The sequence below is a fragment of the Mus musculus genome, chromosome 10 (assembly GCF_000001635.26).
Source record: "Mus musculus strain C57BL/6J chromosome 10, GRCm38.p6 C57BL/6J".
Taxonomy (NCBI): domain Eukaryota; kingdom Metazoa; phylum Chordata; class Mammalia; order Rodentia; family Muridae; genus Mus; species Mus musculus.
In genome coordinates, this window is record NC_000076.6 from 5,825,454 (window position 1) to 5,844,116 (window position 18,663).

Sequence of the window (18,663 nt, forward strand, 5' to 3'; positions counted from 1 at the left end):
GACACGATATGCAAATGTTTAGCTATAAGATAGAGGTTGAGACCCGTTTTGTTTTGATTCTGACCCGAGTATAGAAAAGAATTGTGGTGTGTTTTCTATCTCTACCAGGAAAAGTTATTTCTAACCCTAAACTCATTTTGAAATAAATGGTGAGGTACTTTGATTTTAGTGTGAGAAATCCCTCCACTGCACTTTTAAGACACCAGCAATTTCAAGAACATATTTTATTTCTTATAAAAAGGTACTCTAATGTTACATAACAATGTGAAGACTCCACCCAGAAGTTGTTATACTCAGATAAGCATTACACCAATAAGCAAACAATAACTTGTCTAAGGATACATGGGAGAATTCTTTATTAGTTCAAAACATGTTAAGAAAATCAGGTAATGCATATGCATTTTACAGTAATACCCATAAATGCCACAATATAGTCAAATGAAAACACCTATTATTTGATTTCCTTTGAAAACTCAGACATATTTAGAGACTTCTGTATTTTCTTACAGTATTGTCATGCTCAAGTCTATTACATGGTAAAAACTGTAGCACTTTCAGGAAGTCTACTATTGTACATAGGGAAATGATGAAATCTGTTCAATGGAAGAAAAACCCAGACAAACTTGAGCTGCAAGGAAAAGAATCTGGAGTATCTATTCAACTATGAGTACCCACAGGTATTTTGGTATTATAAAATAGCCAAGCAGGGCTACTCTTATATTCATGTACTCGGAACCTTTTTGTGGTCCACTAATAAATATATTGATAGAATACAAAATATGGAAATAGATCACTAAATAGAATGAGCATGAAAGTAAGAAATTATACATGTTCAAAATGATGTATTTCACAGAATCAAATTCATTAAAATACTTTTTTTTAGTATTTTGCAAACTCTTTAAAAACACACACAAGAAACACTATGACAAACGGGTTAAAGCTTGAGGAACAACATCAAATTTTCTATACTTCAGCATTGTATACATTGCTCAGGGGATGGTATATAGGAAGGCATTAAACACGAGTAATAAATAACCTCTTGCTAAAATCTTCAAATCCAGCATGTGTGCAGGAACTAGATAAGTATGCAGGGTGCTTCAGGGAAGAGAGAACAGTTGCACTTTTATTAGGTAGATAGCCAAGCTAACACTGCTTCGGACTTATTTCACTTCTTAATCCATTGCATTTTCTTTATAGTATTTATTAGTAATCCTTTAATGGAGCCTAGTATTCATGCTAAGAAATTGGCCAGAGTTGTTTTTATGGGGGGTGGGGTTGGTTGTTTTTCTTGCTCAATGTAAATGCAGGGTCTAGTTCCCTCTAAGACACCTTTGCATGTGGATCACTTGGCAGCAGAGGCTGTACCCAACAGGCAATGCTTAAATCAGGTGACAGGGCGAACAGCAACAGCAATAGGAAGGAGGAGCCCAAAGCAAGAGTACTTACCCTAGTGGCAAGTAGATATCATGTAATAAGGTTGGCTATTCGGGGCTGGACAGGTGGCTCAACAGTTAAGAGAACCGAAGACCCTGATTCAGTACCCAGAACCCATATGGAGGCTTAAGACCATCTGTTGCTCCAATTCCAGAGGACTCTTCTGGCCTCAAGTGCTGCACACATGTGGTCACATACATACATGCAGACAAAGCACTCAATCACATAAAATAAAAACAAATATTTATGATAGAAAGAACAGAATAACATTATTCCTTTCAGAAACTAAAAACAAACAAACAAAAACAAAAAAAAAATCCCCACTCATATAAACAGGAGAAGTCTTGACAAACCCCACCCTGCAGAGCGATGCTCTGTAAAATAGACATCACTTCCACTCACAACTGTCAAGGTTTTGAAAAAACAAGACCATTTAGAGAGAGTCACAGCTGAAAGAAACACAAAGAGAGGAAACAACAGGAGGTCGTGTGGTTACAGGATGGGAAGGGCAGAGAAGGCAAGAGGTGAAGGATGATGATGGAGTGGAACACAGACTCGATGGGTCAATTTTAGTTATTATTTGGGAAAATTGCTTCCCAGACACATAGAACACATGAGGGCATTTACTGCCTCATCATTTTGCTATAAAGCTGAAAATATTCAAAAGTTTGGTGAAACTGTTAATGAACACTTAGCCACTTGTATTCATCTTTCTATTCATAGTTTCATGATAGAATCGACAAAGTCACACTAATATTGAAGGGATTATTTTCGAATCATGATTTATGACATTGCTTTCAGCTCTGTTGCCCACTGGCATACTTGGCATACTGGTAACTAACTTGATTCTATAGTATTCCCACCCACAGGGATGGTCATTTTATTGCCTATGTCTCCATCTTTGAGTGTGTATTTCTGTATGTGTGTGTGTGGTGTGTGTGGATGTTTCGATGTGTCTGTGTGTATGTGTGCTTGTGCATGTGTCTGTGGGCGGCATAACTGTATGTCTGTGTCTGTGTGTATATGTGTCTCTGTATGCATGTGTGTGTGTGTGTGTGTGTGTGTATGGTGTTTGTCCATACCTATGCACATTTTAAAGTTTCAAGTATGTTTAAAAAAAAATAAGCAAAGAAAGTAGAAGGCCCTGGGAAAGGCAGTGAGGAACAAATGAGAAGAAGATATCATGAGACACTGGTATGAAAATGTCATGATGAACCCTCTTTGTGTGCTAACCTAAACTTTCCAAGGAAACACGAGGAGAGAATACAGTGAAATGACACCAACTACAGACCTTCCAAAAAATGTTATTGTTACTAGGCTGAAGAACTCCGGTCAATTATTATATGCAACATTACTGTTCCCATGGACACCCCATAGTCAATATTTTAAGACAAAGAAACAGATTCAGATTCAGAAAGGTTACGTGACTTTCCCTACCACCTCTGGATAGAAATACAACTCGAAATCAGCTGTCATTTCAAAAGGAAATGTGCCCAAATCTTAGACAGTTTGTTTAATCATCGGTTTAAAGCTCACATATTTCTAACTGTTTAAAAAGCTGAAAATGCTGTGATAAAGGCACGAATCAATGGAAAACTTTGCAACAGAAGACATACGATATAAGACATGAGGAGGGGACTGAATTTCAGATTTCATGCACGACATTAAAATAGTACATGTGGCTATCATCACGAATACTTTAGGTCATGGCTTTTTCTCAACTTAGAGCTTTATGTCATGAGAATCAGAGTCCACAACCCCATTTGCCCAACGAAGGCTACACTCCATCTCCCTGTTTTCTACAGAATGATGGTCTGGTATAGTCTCTTCAATCAGTGGGAAAGAAAACATGTCCCTTATGGCTGCTTAGGACTTTATTTGTAAAAGAAATATTTTTTAACACCCACAGAAATCAAAGCCAGTGCTCCTCCATGCACTGTGTGCACTGCAAAGATGTTAAGACGATATTATAATCTTGCAGACATGTTCTGAAGGAAGGTTTGGTAGGTTTTAGTGGTAAATATTTGCAATTGTGGCAAGTGGAGAATTGCTAAGATTATTACACATGGTATGCTCCTTTCTAGGGACAGCATTTTATGATCATCAGAAATTTAAGAACAGAAAAGAGTACTCAAACAGACTTAAAAATAGATACTTTGGAGATTGGTCATTAACTGCCAATCTAAATAGATAGGTAACCCAATCTGTTGACCGTATTTCCTGTTTCAAAATAATATGTCAATATATAAAAGCTGAAAGTATTCAAAAATTCATGTTATGTCGGGTTCTAGGTGTATCTTCTACCTGTTTAAAAACAAATTGATGGTTCTTCAAAAAGTTCATTTTTCTATGCTTTATTTTCATTCCTTCCACTTAAAAACCTTCACCAAAGCACCTGAAGTTTTTTATTTGTTGCAAGTGTAGTTTCCACAATTACAATATGACATTTTTCTGAGACTATTAAAAAAATTCTAGAATAAAAGAATGAACTTAAATTAAGATTCAAGTATTTTAAATTAGCATAATGGGAAGAGATGTACATTTGTTTTCAACAGATAAGCCTTTATCTATTTCTATAGTCCTTTAACACTTAACTATCAAATAAATATAGCACATTCTGTATACTAGGAGACATTGAAGGGCACTAATAAATGTTCTAGGCAGTGACACACTGTTAGAACTGGTCATATATAAATATTGTAAGACTGTTTTAAAGGCCATATTGTAATTTTTACTTTTACATTTATAACTTCAGTATCAAAATCCTGTTTTGTTAACATTCATATGCCCTTTTCATGCCATCAGAGCATCGGTGCTAACTTTGGATGATGTCATAATAAGTCAGAAAGAGAAGAGTCACCCCTTCAGCATTAGCATGTCTATGTGTAAGATCCACCTATGAAGACATCTGCCTTTGAGTCACCGCTGTATACATCACCTACACAATCTCCTTTGCTTTCCACAATAGATATGCCTATAGACAGGTACTATAGAAAGTGCGTTATCCTCTTGTGTGTGCATTAACAGATTCTGACAATATGCAAAGTTATCTTGGCAATCGTAAATATAAGGTGCTTCATTTAAAGTGCTAGGGTCTCCCCAGGGAGCGATTCACCCACTAGGAATTAAATCAAACTTGACTATATCAAGTGTTGTGCTCTTGAAATGGTGGCAGACACCAGTTGTGGGCTTTTGTTTGTTTATTATAGCTCTGTGACTTAAACAGAAGAAACCACACCATATTTTAAAGACTGGCATAGTCACAAGTCCACAGACACACTCTTCAAAACTTGAAACATTCTCAAGTGAACTAAGAAGCCATCCCCCTGAAATATGAATTTAGCATAGAACTGCTCACATAGCAATGGCTAATGGCAGGGACTGTGCAAATCAGCTTTGGAACCTCCTTGTACACAGGTTCCAAAGACACAGCAACTTTGAAATCAAACACTGCAAATGCCTAGGTTAGAGATGAGGACTCTCTCAAGGAGCCTTATCTCTTCCATTTGGTAAAATATTAAATGCATTGTCACACAGACAGCTCGCCCAATAGTCCAGAGCGTATTGTAAAGATCGCCTGTGACAGTCAGTCACTGGCATCCATGGAACAGGGATATAATAAAGTCTACATCGAAAACAATCATGCATGCAGGGTGTGGTAATATATTACATTTTTCCTGGTCATGTGCACCAACTCATTGTGCCCCAAACACAGAACGAGGATGATGGTACACTATACATGTGTATACATCCTATTAGCATAATCAACACTAATCAAGGAAAGAATCAAATCATTCAGAACGGTGGGACTTCACAATAGAAGCCATGATGCTTTTACGTTTTCTTGACTCTTTAGGAAAAAATAGGATTATATTTTTGTAAACATCTTCATAACTATCTTTTTTTCTCAACAGATTACCAAAACTATTCAAATAGTAAACATCTAGGTGACATAAGCAAAGCGTATCTTAAACACACTAACACTTTCAGGAAAAAAAAAAATCCACAGGCATTTTTTAAAAGATGAATATTATAAATATCTTGCATTTAAACTACATTGTCATAAATAATGTATTTAAAAGTGCTGAGCATGGTAGGATAGTCAGCGGCGCCAGTGTAAACACAACGTTTTGTTTTTCCACTCTGCAAATTGTTTTTTTAAAATCCCATTTTGTCAAACACTGCAACAGTTAAAATATTTGCATAGGGAATATGTAATAGCCCTTTGAATCATAGCTCCTGAATTCTATATAAATTAGAAAATCATATTCACTTAAAAAACAATTCTTGAAATGTTTTAAATTTATGGAAAAAGAAACATGATGCCAACCTTTCAAGTAAAATAAAGTTAAAAAGAAAACTCCAAACTTGTGCTTTAAAAAAATATGTTTAATAAATTAAAAATATGAGAGGTAGTTAAAAATGACAAATAAAACCTATAATTTTAATATCATCCTTAATATAAGGCCTGTATTCTCAGTGGATATAAATCTTTTTAAATCTTTCATTTTTAAAGGTTACTCAACATATACTCATTGAGTTTAAGATTAAAAAAATAGGCTCCAGGGGATTTTGATATTGAAAGGTAAGACCTTGATATAAATATGACATTGATTGTAATTTTGGTTTTGTGCACAAGACGATACTGTTCAGAAGGTCATAAATACATGCTGTGGTCAGGGGAGTATTTCATGTAAAGAGTTAATGTAATTATAAAAAAATAATATTGGCAGCTAGAAGGTTTGAGCACTGTACTGCCTTTTAATTATGGATGAGGGTTAAGAGTTTGTTTTTAACAATGTTAAAATAAGTCTTTCTTGAGAGACTATGTGAAAACAGTTAAGGTCTGACATTGAAGGTTTTCTTCTTTGTAATTCTTTATAAAGTGTTACTTAGGAAAAACTTAAGCTTTTCACTGGATTATATGTTCAAGGTGAATACGCCACAAGTCAGATGCAATTCCTCACTATGCTTTTGACAGTGCTACATGTAGGCATTCCTTTACTAGTTCTTTTCCCTTTATATTCCCAAACTGGATTATCGAACTTATTATTGTTTACCTGCTGACATTCAGAGGTTTGCATCACTCTTTTAGAACTGAGGAGCCATTCTTTAATAACTCAATTATAGTACTGGACATTTCATATATACATAGACTCTTTTCTTCTTTCAGACCTAAAAACAGTATCACTCTTGGAATTTTCAATGAGACAGGATATCTGCAGATTGTTTTGTGCTTATTAAAATTTTTCTTATCATAAAGTTTTGTCTTCTCTCTCTTTCTTTTTCTTCTTTCCTTCTTTCTTTCTTTTCCTTTCTTTCCTTTTTTTCTCTTCTTTTCTTTCTTTCTTTCTTTCTTTCTTTCTTTCTTTCTTTCTTTCTTTCTTATATAGTAAACTCTTCTGTAACAAAAATGCCAGAATTTGGGCAGTGAACAACCAGAGGGCTCACACAGTAAGATCCTTTAACAGCTTCTATTTTTTTTAAACATGTACAGAAAAATTGGCTTCAGAGACGGTATACTAAACACAGTATGTAGCATGGTTAAATATCACTGTTACATGTTTAAAATAGCCTTTGTGTGTATTGGATTATGCTTTTAAAAAATGCAAACCACGGCCAATTTGTTGGCAATTGTTTCTAAGAGACCATATTGCACAAAAGTCCTTAAATACAGATACAAGGTATGCTACTGATTTAATAGCACAAGTAAAGGGCAGACGAAGCAGTTTTACTTTGCACATGCGGCCTCTAGAGATGCACTAGGGGATTGTTCAGAGGACTAGGAACACAATTTGCTTGCAAGTAGAGCAAGTGTTGAATCAAACAAACTTAATTTGGCAATTCATTGTCTCATATAGGCTTTTTTTGTTGTTGTTGCCCCAAACAGAATCATGGATAACCTTGATAAAAATGGAGACAAGAGACCTTCCTCATTGTATTTCCCCAGCAGTCAACCTGTAGTTTTTCAGGAACTCAATTTCTGGTGTTATTTAATTACTTTTATTTCCCATCCCAGCCCTCTGAAATGGATTTTTTTTTTTTTTTGGCCTGTCAACTGAAAATTAGGATTCAGAAGTACAGCTGGTGGTACTTTCCACAAAAGCTTTATAGATCTGTGAGTTCAAGAATCTTGGGAAAGAATCTCTGTGCATTAGGGTGTAGATCTGAAGCTGGGCGTCTTCATACATGTGTGGGCTGGGGTCCAGCAGACTCCTGTTGATCACCTCTCTAACTCGAGAATCCAGGCTGACCTAAAAGGAACAGAAGCAGATGTGCCCATGTGGTTTTGTCAAATAAAAGGTATTGGTTAAGTAATCATGACATCTCAGAGAGATTTCATAGGTTCAATCTCACACTCACGACACTCACACCCATAACACTGGAGATGGTCCTTCCAAAGGCTAAATCATGCTTACTGATTCCCCCTTCCCCGTCTAATGCTGAATTAAACAATGGGGAGAAAAAAGAAAAAGAAAGAAACTAGAAATTTGGTTCACAGATATCTTCGCTCCTTTATGTTGATCTTCTCAACATATTATAGAGTGCCAGAGAAGAATCAGGGGCTGGAGAGATGGCTCAGCAGTTAAGAGCACCAATTGCTCTTCCAGAGGTCCTGAGTTCAATTTCCAGCAACCATATAGTGAGAAGGGCTAGATTTATCCAGAGATGAAGGTCAGCAATTTATTTCCTCAGTATGACCCAACCAACTTAAGCTAAGAAAAACTTATCCATCTTTTAACTGAACTATATATTCTTCTTTGTTGGGAATTCTCCTTTTAAAAAGATGTTTTGGCTTCTGGTTTTCATCTGCACCCAGGAGCGGGCCCTTTTCTACAGTCCTCTGCACTCCAATCCCACCAAGAGAAAGCTTGCCCTCCAAGAGTGCTGACACACCAAAGCTAAGAGGTAAGACCACTACTACTGCCCTAATACCTGGCCCAAGTGTGACCTGCCTGGGGCCCAGTGGATCAAGAAGCCACAGTGCAGCTGGGGACACCATCATTCCAGTATCCTTCTCTGCCTGGAAATTGACCCGGTGTTACAGCCCTCAGCACCCTAATCCCACACAGAGAAAGCTTGACCCTCAGGACTGCTGACACAACCAGGCTCACAGGATCACAAGAGGGACAAGCTTCAGTCAGAGACAGCAAGTTCAGCTGATACCAGAGATAACCAGATGGGGAGAAGCAAGCACAAGAACATAAGCAACAGAAACCAATGCTACTTGGCATCATTAGATCTCAGTTCTCCCATCACAACAAGCTCTGAATACCCTAACACAGATGAAAAGCAAAATTCTGATCTAAAATCACATGATGATTATAGAGGACTTTTAGGAAGGACATAAATAACTTCCATAAAGAAATACAGGAGAACACAGGTAAATAGGTAGAAACGATTAAAGAGGAAACATATAAATCCCTTAAAGAAATATAGGAAAACACAACCAAACAGGTGAAGGAATTGAACAAAACCATCCAGGATCTAAAAATGGAAATAGAAACAATAAAGAAATCACAAAGGGAGACAACCCTGGAGATAGAAAACCTAGGAAAGAGATCAGGAGTCATAAATGCAAGTCTCACCACACAGAATACAAGAGATAGAAGAGAGAATCTCAGGTGTGGAAGATATCATAGAAAACATAGATACAATAGTCAAAATAGAAAGAAAAAGAACACTACCTAATTGGTTCTATGAAGCCACAGTTATGCTGATACCTAAACCACACAAAGACTCAACAAAGAAAGAGAACTTCAGACCAATTTCCCTTATGAATATCAATGCAAAAATACTCAATAAAATTCTTGCAAACTGAATCCAAGAACACTTCAAAACAATCATTCACCATGATCAAATAGGCTTCATCCCAATGGTGCAGGGATGGTTCAATATAGTGAAATCCATCACCATAATCCACTATATAAACAACATCAAAGAAGAAAACCACATGATCATCTCATTAGATGCTGAAAAAGCATTTGACAAAATACAGCACCCATTCATGTTAAGTCTTAAAAGTTCAAAGATCAGGAATTTGGGGCTGGAGAGATGGCTCAGCAGTTAAGAGCACTGACCGTTCTTCCAAAAAGTCCTGAGTTTAATTCCCAGCAACCACATGGTGATTCACAATTATATGTAATGGGATCTAATGCCCTCTTCTGGTGTGTCTGAAGACAGCAATGGTGTACTCATATACATAAAATAATAAATCTTAAAAAAAAAAACCAAAGAAATAAATATCAGGAATTCAAGGCCTATACCTAAACATAATAAAACCAATATACAGCAAACCAACGTCAAACTAAATGGTGAGAAATTTGAAGCAATACAAGTAAAATTAGGGACTGGACAAGGCTGCCCACTCTCTCCCTATCTATTCAATCTAATACACCGAAGTTCTAGCCAGAGCAATTAGACAACAAGAAGAGGATACAAATTGGAAAGGAAGAAGTAAAGATATCACTATTTGAAGATGATATGACAGTATACTTAAGTGGCCCCAAAAATTCCACCAGAGAGCTCCTCCAGCTAATAAACAACTTCAGCAAAGGGGCTACAGATAAAATGAACTCAAATCAGTAGCCTTCCTCTACTCAAAGGATAAATGGGCTGAGAAAGAAACTAAGGAAATGATACCCTTCACTATAGTCACAAATAACATAAAATACCTCAGTGTGACTCTAACCAAGCAAGTGCAAGATCTGTATGACAAGAACTTAAAGTCTCTAAAGAAAGAAATCGAAGAAGACCTCAGATGACAGAAAGATCTCCCATGCTCATGGATTGGCAGGATTAACATAGTAAAAATGGCCATCTTACCCAAAGCAATCTACCATCTACCCATCAAAATTCCAACTCAATTCTTCACAGAGATAGAAAGAACAACTCTCAAATTTGTCTGGAATAACAAAAAACCCAGGATAGCAAAAACTATTCTCAACAATAAGAGGACTTCTGGGGGAATGACCATCCCTGATCTCAAGCTGTACTACAGGGCAATAGTGATAAAAACTGTATGGTAATGGTACAGAGATAGACATGTAGATTGTGGAATAGAATAGAAGATCCAGAATTAAACCCACACACATATGGTCATCTGACATTTGACAAAGAAGCCAAAATCATTCAGTGGAAAAAAGACAGCATATTCAACAAATGATGCTGGCTCAAGTAGTGGTTGGCATGTAGAAGAATGCAAATTGATCCATTCTTATCTCCTTGTACAACACTCAAGTACAAGTGGGTCAGGACCTCCACATAAAACTAGATACACTGAACCTAATAGAAGAGAAAATGGGGAAGAGCTTTGAACACATCAGCACAGGAAAAATTTTCTGAGCAGAACATCAATGGCTCAGGCTCTAAGATCAACTATAGACAAATGAAATCTCATAAAATTGCAAAGCTTCTGAAAGGCAAAGGACACTGTCAATAGCACAAAACAACAACCTACAGATTGGGAAAAGATCTTTACCAATCCTACATATGATAGAGGGCTAATATCTAATATATATGAAGAACTCAACAAGTTAGTCTCCAGAGAGTCAGGTAATCCTATTAAAAATGGGGTACAGACAAGGAGCTGAAGGGGTCTGAAGCCCCATAGGAGGAACATCAATATGAACTAACCAGTACCTCCAGAGCTCCTTGGAACTAAACCACCAATCAAAGAAAACACATGGTGGGACATGTGGCTCTAGCTGTATATGTAGTTGAGGATGACCTAGTCATCAATGGGAGGAGAGGCCCTTGGTCCTGTGAAGGTTCTGTGTCCCAGTATAGGGGAAGGCCAGGACTGAAAATGGAAGTGGGTGGGTTGGGGAGCAGGGGAAGGTGGGAGGGGATAGGGGTTTTTCAGAGGGGAAACTAGGAAACTATGTAAACAAAGAAAATAATAAAAATGGGGTACAGAGCTAAACAAAGAATTTTCAATTGAGGAATAAGGAATGGCCAAGAAGCATCTACAGAAATGTTCAACATCTTTAGTCATTAGGGAAATGCAAATCAAAATGACTCTGAGATTCCATCTCACACCAGTCAGAAAGGCTAAGATCAAAAACTGAGGTGACAGCAGATACTGTCAAGGATGTGGAGAAAGAGGAACACTCTTGCATTGCTGGTGGAGTTGCAAGCTGGTACAACCACTGTGGAAATCAGCAAGGTGGTTCCTCAGAAAATTGGACATAGTACTACCTGAGAACCCAGCTATATCACTCCTGGGCATATACCCAGAAGATGCTCCAACTTATAACAAGGACACATTCTCCACTACATTCATAACAGCTGTATGTATAATAGCCAGAAGGTGGAAATAACCTAGATGTCCCTCAATGGAGAAATGCATACAGGAAATACGGTACATTTACACAGTGTAGTGCTACTCAGCTATTAAAGACAATGACTTATGAAATTCGCAGGCAAGTGGATAGAACTAGAAAATATCATCCTGAGTGAGGTAACCGAGTCACAAAAGAACAAACATGGTATGCACCCACTGATAAGTGGATATTAAGCAAAAAGCTTGGAATACCCAAGATACAACTTACAGACCCTATGAAGCTCAAGAAGAAGGAAGACCAAAGTGTAGATGCCTACTTAGAAGGGGGAACAAAACAATCATGGGAGGTAGCGGGAGGGAGGGACCTGGAAGTAAGAGAGGAACAGGAGTAAAGGGGGACTGGATCAGGTGTGGGAGGAGACGGGGAAGAAGTACAGAGGCTCCAGCTGCATATGTAGCAGAGGATCACATTATCTGGCATCAACAGGAGAGGAGTCCCTTCATCCTATGGATGTTCAATGCCCCAGCTTAGGGGAATGCTATGGTGGTGAGGCAGGAGTAAGTGGGTGGGAGGGGGAGCACCCTAATAGAAGCAAGGGGGAGGGCGATGACATAGGGTATTTGCAGAGGGGAAACCTGGAAGGGGGATAATATTTGAAATGTAAATAAATAAATAACCAATGAAAATGTTTTGTGGGGCTGGAGAGATGGCTCAGAGGTTAAGAGCACAGGTTACTCTTTCAGAGTTCAAGTCCCAGGAACTACATGGCAGCTCATAACCATCTATAATGAGATCCGGTGCCTTCTTCTTGTCTGCAGACAAATGTGCAAGCAGAATTCTGTATATGTAATAAATAAAATAAACCTAAAAAAAAAAAAAACTGTTGCATGGTTTCTTTAAAGAAACTTGCTTCCTCAGTGAACTGTTTACATTTTTTCATGCCATATGATGTCATCATCAACTACAAAATAATCAAGCATTGCAGCTTTTCCCTAAGCTTTTTATATTCTTCAGATACATCTTTGTCTATTTCTACTCAAGCACATGGTGGCTCAGAGCCATCTGTAATGGGATTTGATGGCCTCTTCTGGTGTCTGAAGGCAGCTGTAGTGTGCTCCTATACATGAAATAAATCTTTCATAATGATTAGCACTGGAGTCTCAATGGATTCATCTTATTCTGAAATGTCACTATCATGTGACATCCTGCCACACAACACACCTTCACAGTTTTGCTACAGTTCTCTTGCTTTTACACTTGAGAGAACTTTTTGTTTCTGTGGAGAAAGAAACTTAGGATTCGTGGCCAAGAGAGGTTTAGTTTCTTCCTAGTGGCATAGTGAAATCTAGTCTAACGGTTGCTTGTGGGTTAGTTATTTATGAAATTGGTGTCATATTACTTACCTTAGGACTAATAAAATCACTTTGATAATTACATGGATCGAAACCTAACAATATATATATTTTTAAATTAACACTAACAAGGTAGTGTTAACAAAGTAAACACAAGACAGTCCAACATTTGGTACCCTGCAACAATAATGTCTTTTTATTGGTCTTTTGGGAAATGAAATATTTACCCTTTCCTCTCACTGGTTGCTTTTGCTCAGTTTTTATGGACAGCAACAGAAAAACAACTTGGACAGAAGGTTTATCAATTAGCAGAGAGAATGCTGCTGGAGGCTTCTGGAATACTGGTAGCATTTCAATACAAAAATGGAAGTAATTTAAGAGGGATTCATTAGAAGTGAGACAGTTGGTCACAGTTACAATTTAGGGAGTGGGAAAAAAATCTACATTTTACATGTCTTGAAGAAGTGTGGGTAGAGAGGATGGCATCCCATGGAGGAGAGCTTGTCAAAGCACTGATGCCCACAGTCCTGTTCTAGGGAACTTTCGGCCAGGTAATGCTCAAGAGACTAAACTCTGGGAGGAGAAAATACCAGGCCCAAATTAAACCGTGCAGGTGAGCATCACAGACAGAAAAGGCAAGACAGGGCAGTGAGGAGAAGGGAAAGCCTCTTAAAGGCACCGTGTTTCTGGGGAGTCTGATACCCAGGATCCAGGGGACTGGGCTAGCACATTATTCGAATCCCTTGATGGGAATATTTCTCAAGAGCAAATTGACATTTACAGATTTAATATCATTGCTAGAAGTTCCTATGGATAACAAGGAAAACAGGCTAGCACATCTTAGAAAGTGTACAGGAAGTAAGATAATTTCTATTGTCCATCTCTGTCCAAGAGTTAGTGGTAAGGAAAGGTAGGAAGGAGGGAGACTTTCTATATTGGGGGAAAAATACCAGCCTAAGAGTCAACACTGATACCACAGGGTTTTATTTTTGTGTGTGTTTCTTTTGAGTCGCTACCCAGAGAAATGTTTTCAAATGAGCATTTAGGCCAACAGCTAGATAAAAACACAGAATCCTGGGCTCAGTTTCCAAAGGTCCAGATTAAGCAGTACTTGGCGGGGGTGCAGTGTGGGGGAGGCTTAGCAGTTAAAGCCATTGCCTTGCAAGCATGAAGACTTGAGTTTGGATTCCATTCCCAGAAACTGATAGATAGAAAGAAAAGGAGAAGAAAGCAATTACAGGGGTGGGGGGGGCACAGAGGGAGGGAGGGTGGGACCTAGGTGGGAGAGGGGACAGGGACGGGAAGGAGAAAATATGATCAGGTATTGTGGAGGGGGCAGGACTGAAGACTTGAGGGCCAGCAGAAAGAATTGAAATAGGAAAACTAGTAAGGTAGGAGGTGGGGGAACACTCTAGAATATACCTAGAGGTGAGAGACTCTCAGTACTCAAAGGGACGGGACCTTGGATAAAATGCTTTACAGTGGGAAGGGGGAACTTGTAGAGTCTACCTCCAGTCAAAGGGACAGGACATCAAATGGAGGGATAGGGTTGCTATCCCACAATTAAAATCTCTGACCCAGAATTGTTCCTGGCTGAAGGAAATGCAGTGACAAAAATGGAGAAGAGAATGAGAGAAAGGAGGTCCAGTGACTGGTCCAAATTGGGATGCAGCTCAACGGGAGGTCCCAGGGCCTGATACTGTTATTGATGCTGTGGTGTGCTTGCAGACAGGAGCCTAGCATGGCTGTCCTCTGAGAGGCCCAGCAAACAGTTGAAAGAGTCAGATGCAGATACTAGCACCCAACAAATGGATGGAAGCCAGGGACCCCTGTGGTTGAACTGGGGAAAAGCTGGAAGAGGCTGAGGAGGAGGGTGGCCTCATGGGAAGATCAGCAGTCTCAACTGACCTGGACCCCTGAGATCTCTCAGACACTGAGCCACGAACCAGGCACCAGCTGCCAAAGGCCCCCACACATACACAGCAGAGAACTGCCTAATCTGGCCTCAATGAGCGAAGATGCACCTAACTCTCCAGGGACTTGAGGCCCCAGGGAGTGGGGAGGTCTGGTGAGGTGGGGTAGGGGGCTGGCGACATCCTCTTGGACATAAGGAGGGGAGAGAGGCAGGGAGGAAGAGTTGTGAAATGGAGATCGTTCAGGGGGCAAACCAGGACGGGGATGAAGACTGGACTGTAAAAAAGGATTAAATAACAATAATAATAAAAATAAAATAGAAATGCCTGCTGGGTGTGATAGCCCCAGAAGCAGGAGACAGAAAATCCTCAGAGCAAGCAGTCTGGGGAGCTCTAGGTTTGATTGCAGGACCCTGCCTCCATGAACAAAGTGGAAGGGGAATTAAGCATGATTTTGAATGCACATGCACCAATAGGCATGTGTACACACACACACACACACACACACACACACACACACACACACACACACAAATAGGAAAGAAACAAAGAATTCCTGAGTAGGCTTCAAAGATTTGCTTTTTTAGACAAATGACTCATTCAGGTGATTCTCGGGCACATGGCCTGTGCATCTTGTTTTGAAAAGCATCGCCCACTTTAAAACATAGTAAGTTACTTACTTCTGCATGGAATTAGTTATGGAGAAGAAGTACCTGTCACATACCATTTAGCCAGAGATAAATAACCGAAGCACTGTGGGTGCTAGGTGTTAAAGCATCTAGCCTTTAACATGGCTGGGAAACTCTGAAGGGAAGTGCCCTTTGGCTTCTTACCTCTTTCGGTGACAGTATAGAAATGTAATCCTCGTATATCATCCTGGCCTTTTCTTCAACAGCCTTTTTGTTCTGCTCCTTCTTTAAGTCTTCACAGGCCAGCCAGAAGAGTAGGTTCTCTTCACTGTACTCCGTTCGGAGGAACTCTCGGAAAAGGTTTCTTCCTGCAGGAGTCTTCATCATCTTGTCAAAATTCTGAGACCAGGACAAGACTTCATCTGCAGTGGGGTTTTGGCTGCAGAGAAAATGAAGTCATTAGGAGCAACATCTATGTGTACATGCTGGCAGAAATGTATAGTCCTGTGCTGCCCTCTACTGGTCCAGGTTTTGCCTAAGTGGTGATCTAAGATTGCTTTTCACCTTTTCATTTTAGAAAGATTTAGGCCAAACAGTGGTGGCGCATGCAGAGGCAGAGGCAGAGGCAGAGGCAGAGGCAGAGGCAGAGGCAGAGGCAGAGGCAGAGGCAGAGGCAGAGGCAGAGGCAGAGGCAGAGGCAGAGGCAGAGGCAGAGGCAGAGGCAGAGGCAGAGGCAGAGGCAGGTAGATTTCTGAGTTCAAGGCCAGCCAGGGCTACAGAGTGAGTTCCAGGACAGCCGGGACTACACAGAGAAACCCTGTCTCAAAATACCAAAAAAAAAAAAAAAAAAAAAAAAAAGACTTAGATGAAGTCTGTTCTGATGGTTACAAAACCAGAAGCTGGCTAACTGGGTGTATTTATGTATATACCTGTGCATGTGTGTGTATGTATACTTGCCCATGTGCGTGTATGTGCATGTGCACATGTGTGTGTGTTTATGTGGTGTTCAAAGTCTTCTCTTATAAAATGAAGACACATTTTAAAATATTTCCAGTGGGGCTGGAGGAATAGCTCAGCAGTTAAGAATACACACATAGGCTGCTCTTCCAGAGGCCCCAGGTTCAATGCTCAGGACCTGAACAGCATGAACATGGTACACAGACCTGTATACAGGCAAAAAAGATCAATGCATGAGAAGTATTTTCAGCCAACAAAGGTAAAATCAAGGCTTTTCTGTGATAGTTCATGCAATAATCTTATTTTTTAACAGAGAAAGATCAACTTAGGCAATGTACCAGCTTGGAAACCTAGTAAAAAGTCATTGCAGCCACAGAAGAGGCCTTCCAGGCCCAGTTGCTTTCATGTCACAGAACCGTTTGCGAGAGGCCCATAGAGATGATGCTTGGGCTCTGGGAGGACACACATGGTGTTTAAACACAGGAATGACTCTCCTTGCCCCGACACTCACCATTCCTCTAGGACCTGGATGCTCTCCATTTTGGTGGTATGTGGGGATCTCCCCGAAGAGTCTCCTCTTTCCTCATTCCTGACAGTGAGGCTGTAATATAACACACTTTGTCAAGGGAATTGCAAAGAGCCAAAGAAAAGCATCACTTTCGAAGGAGAAACATGTCTCGGGAGATTTCATTGTTGACCACGTGGGATTATTCAAAAGACACAGAGAAAGGAATAACAGTTTTAGATAGTGGCAGAGAGTGAGAGTTAGTAAGTCTATACCAACTTCTAAAAATCATAAAATAAATCAGAATATTCACATGGATATCGCTGTCTACTCTGACTCCATGACTTAAGTTACTTAAATTCTTCTTCTTCTTCTTCTTCTTTTTTTTTTTCTTTCTGAGACAGGGTTTCTCTGTGTAGCCCTGGCTGTCCTGGAACTCACTCTGTAGACTAGGCTGGCCTCGAACTCAGAAATCTGCCTGCCTCTGCCTCCCAAGTGCTGGGATTAAAGGCTTGCGCCACCATGCCCGGCACCTAAATTCTTTTATGTAGTCGTACCTTTATAGTTTCAAGATTGGACATGCTTTGATATTTGACATATTATTGTGTTACTTTTAAAAGTAGAGAGTCATTTTGAATTTTGCTCAGTTGTATTCATCTATTTTCATTTACGTTTCCCCTATTAATAGTTAAGGAGCTAGAATATATCAGAAGTCAATACAGACCTTAAGCCATATTTTTGTCATTAATATTATCATTCCTCCAATCTCTAGAGATTGAGCAACTGGGTTCTATGTCAGTCAATCCGCAGTGTCTCCTTGGCAGAGACAAGGAAGCAACTCCTCCCACTCTGGGGTGCAGTGGCAAGATGGCTGGTACAGAGTCCCTGGGAAGCATAAACCTCTGAGGAAAGGGGCATGGCTCAAAGGCTCTAGAAAGCAGACCAAACAGTGAGCTGGTTCCAAGAGGTACCAATACTGCAATACTCCAAGGAGAGCCCCCGGGAGAGACTACCACGCCAGGGCCAGAGAAACCAAGACTTTAATGTAATGTAGAGCCAGAGGAGAGAGACCCAGAGAGCAGCCAGGTTTGATTCAGTCTAAGCATGGAGGTACTGTGACTGTACTTGAACTCTGAGGTAGCCTACGAAACCACAGCCATCTATACCTGCAACATTTAGGCATGGCATGTGTCATCGATGGGATTCATCGGTTTCTCTCTGTGGCTCTGAGTAAAGGTATTTCACTGGAATTTGAATGGGTGAGATACACCACTGACATTATGCGGTCAAACTTCCCCACGTACATCAAATGCACTTTTTTCTTTTTTTTTTATTAGATATTTTCTTTATTTACATTTCAAAAGCTATCCTGAAAGTTCCTTGTACCCTCCCTGCGCCCTGCTCCCCTATCCACCCTCTCCCACTTCTTGGCCCTGGGGTTGGTCAAGGATGAAATAAAGAAAGAAATGAAAGACTTTTTAGAGTTTAATGAAAATGAAGCCACAGCATGCCCAAATTTATGGGACACAATGAAGGCGGTCCTAAGAGGAAAACTCATAGCTCTGAGTGCCTCCAAAAACAAACAAA

At 39.7% G+C, this 18,663-nt stretch overlaps 1 protein-coding gene across 4 annotated transcripts in view; it reads right to left on the reverse strand.

Moving 5' to 3' along the window:
• Positions 1–209: 209 nt before the first annotated feature.
• The window catches only part of Rgs17 (regulator of G-protein signaling 17), a 96,750-nt gene continuing 78,296 nt past the window's right edge, over positions 210–18,663 (reverse strand). For 2 of the 4 annotated variants that reach the window (NM_019958.4, NM_001161822.1), the window contains 3 exons: positions 17,083–17,172; positions 15,819–16,053; positions 210–7,688 (listed from right to left, as the gene is read on the reverse strand). In NM_019958.4, the coding sequence (NP_064342.1) occupies positions 7,500–7,688; positions 15,819–16,053; positions 17,083–17,172 (514 nt within the window). In that variant the 3' untranslated portion in view covers positions 210–7,499. The remainder of the gene's footprint in view (positions 7,689–15,818; positions 16,054–17,082; positions 17,173–18,663) is intronic. The other 2 variants (XM_006512457.4, XM_030245185.1) reach the window with 1 other exon arrangement.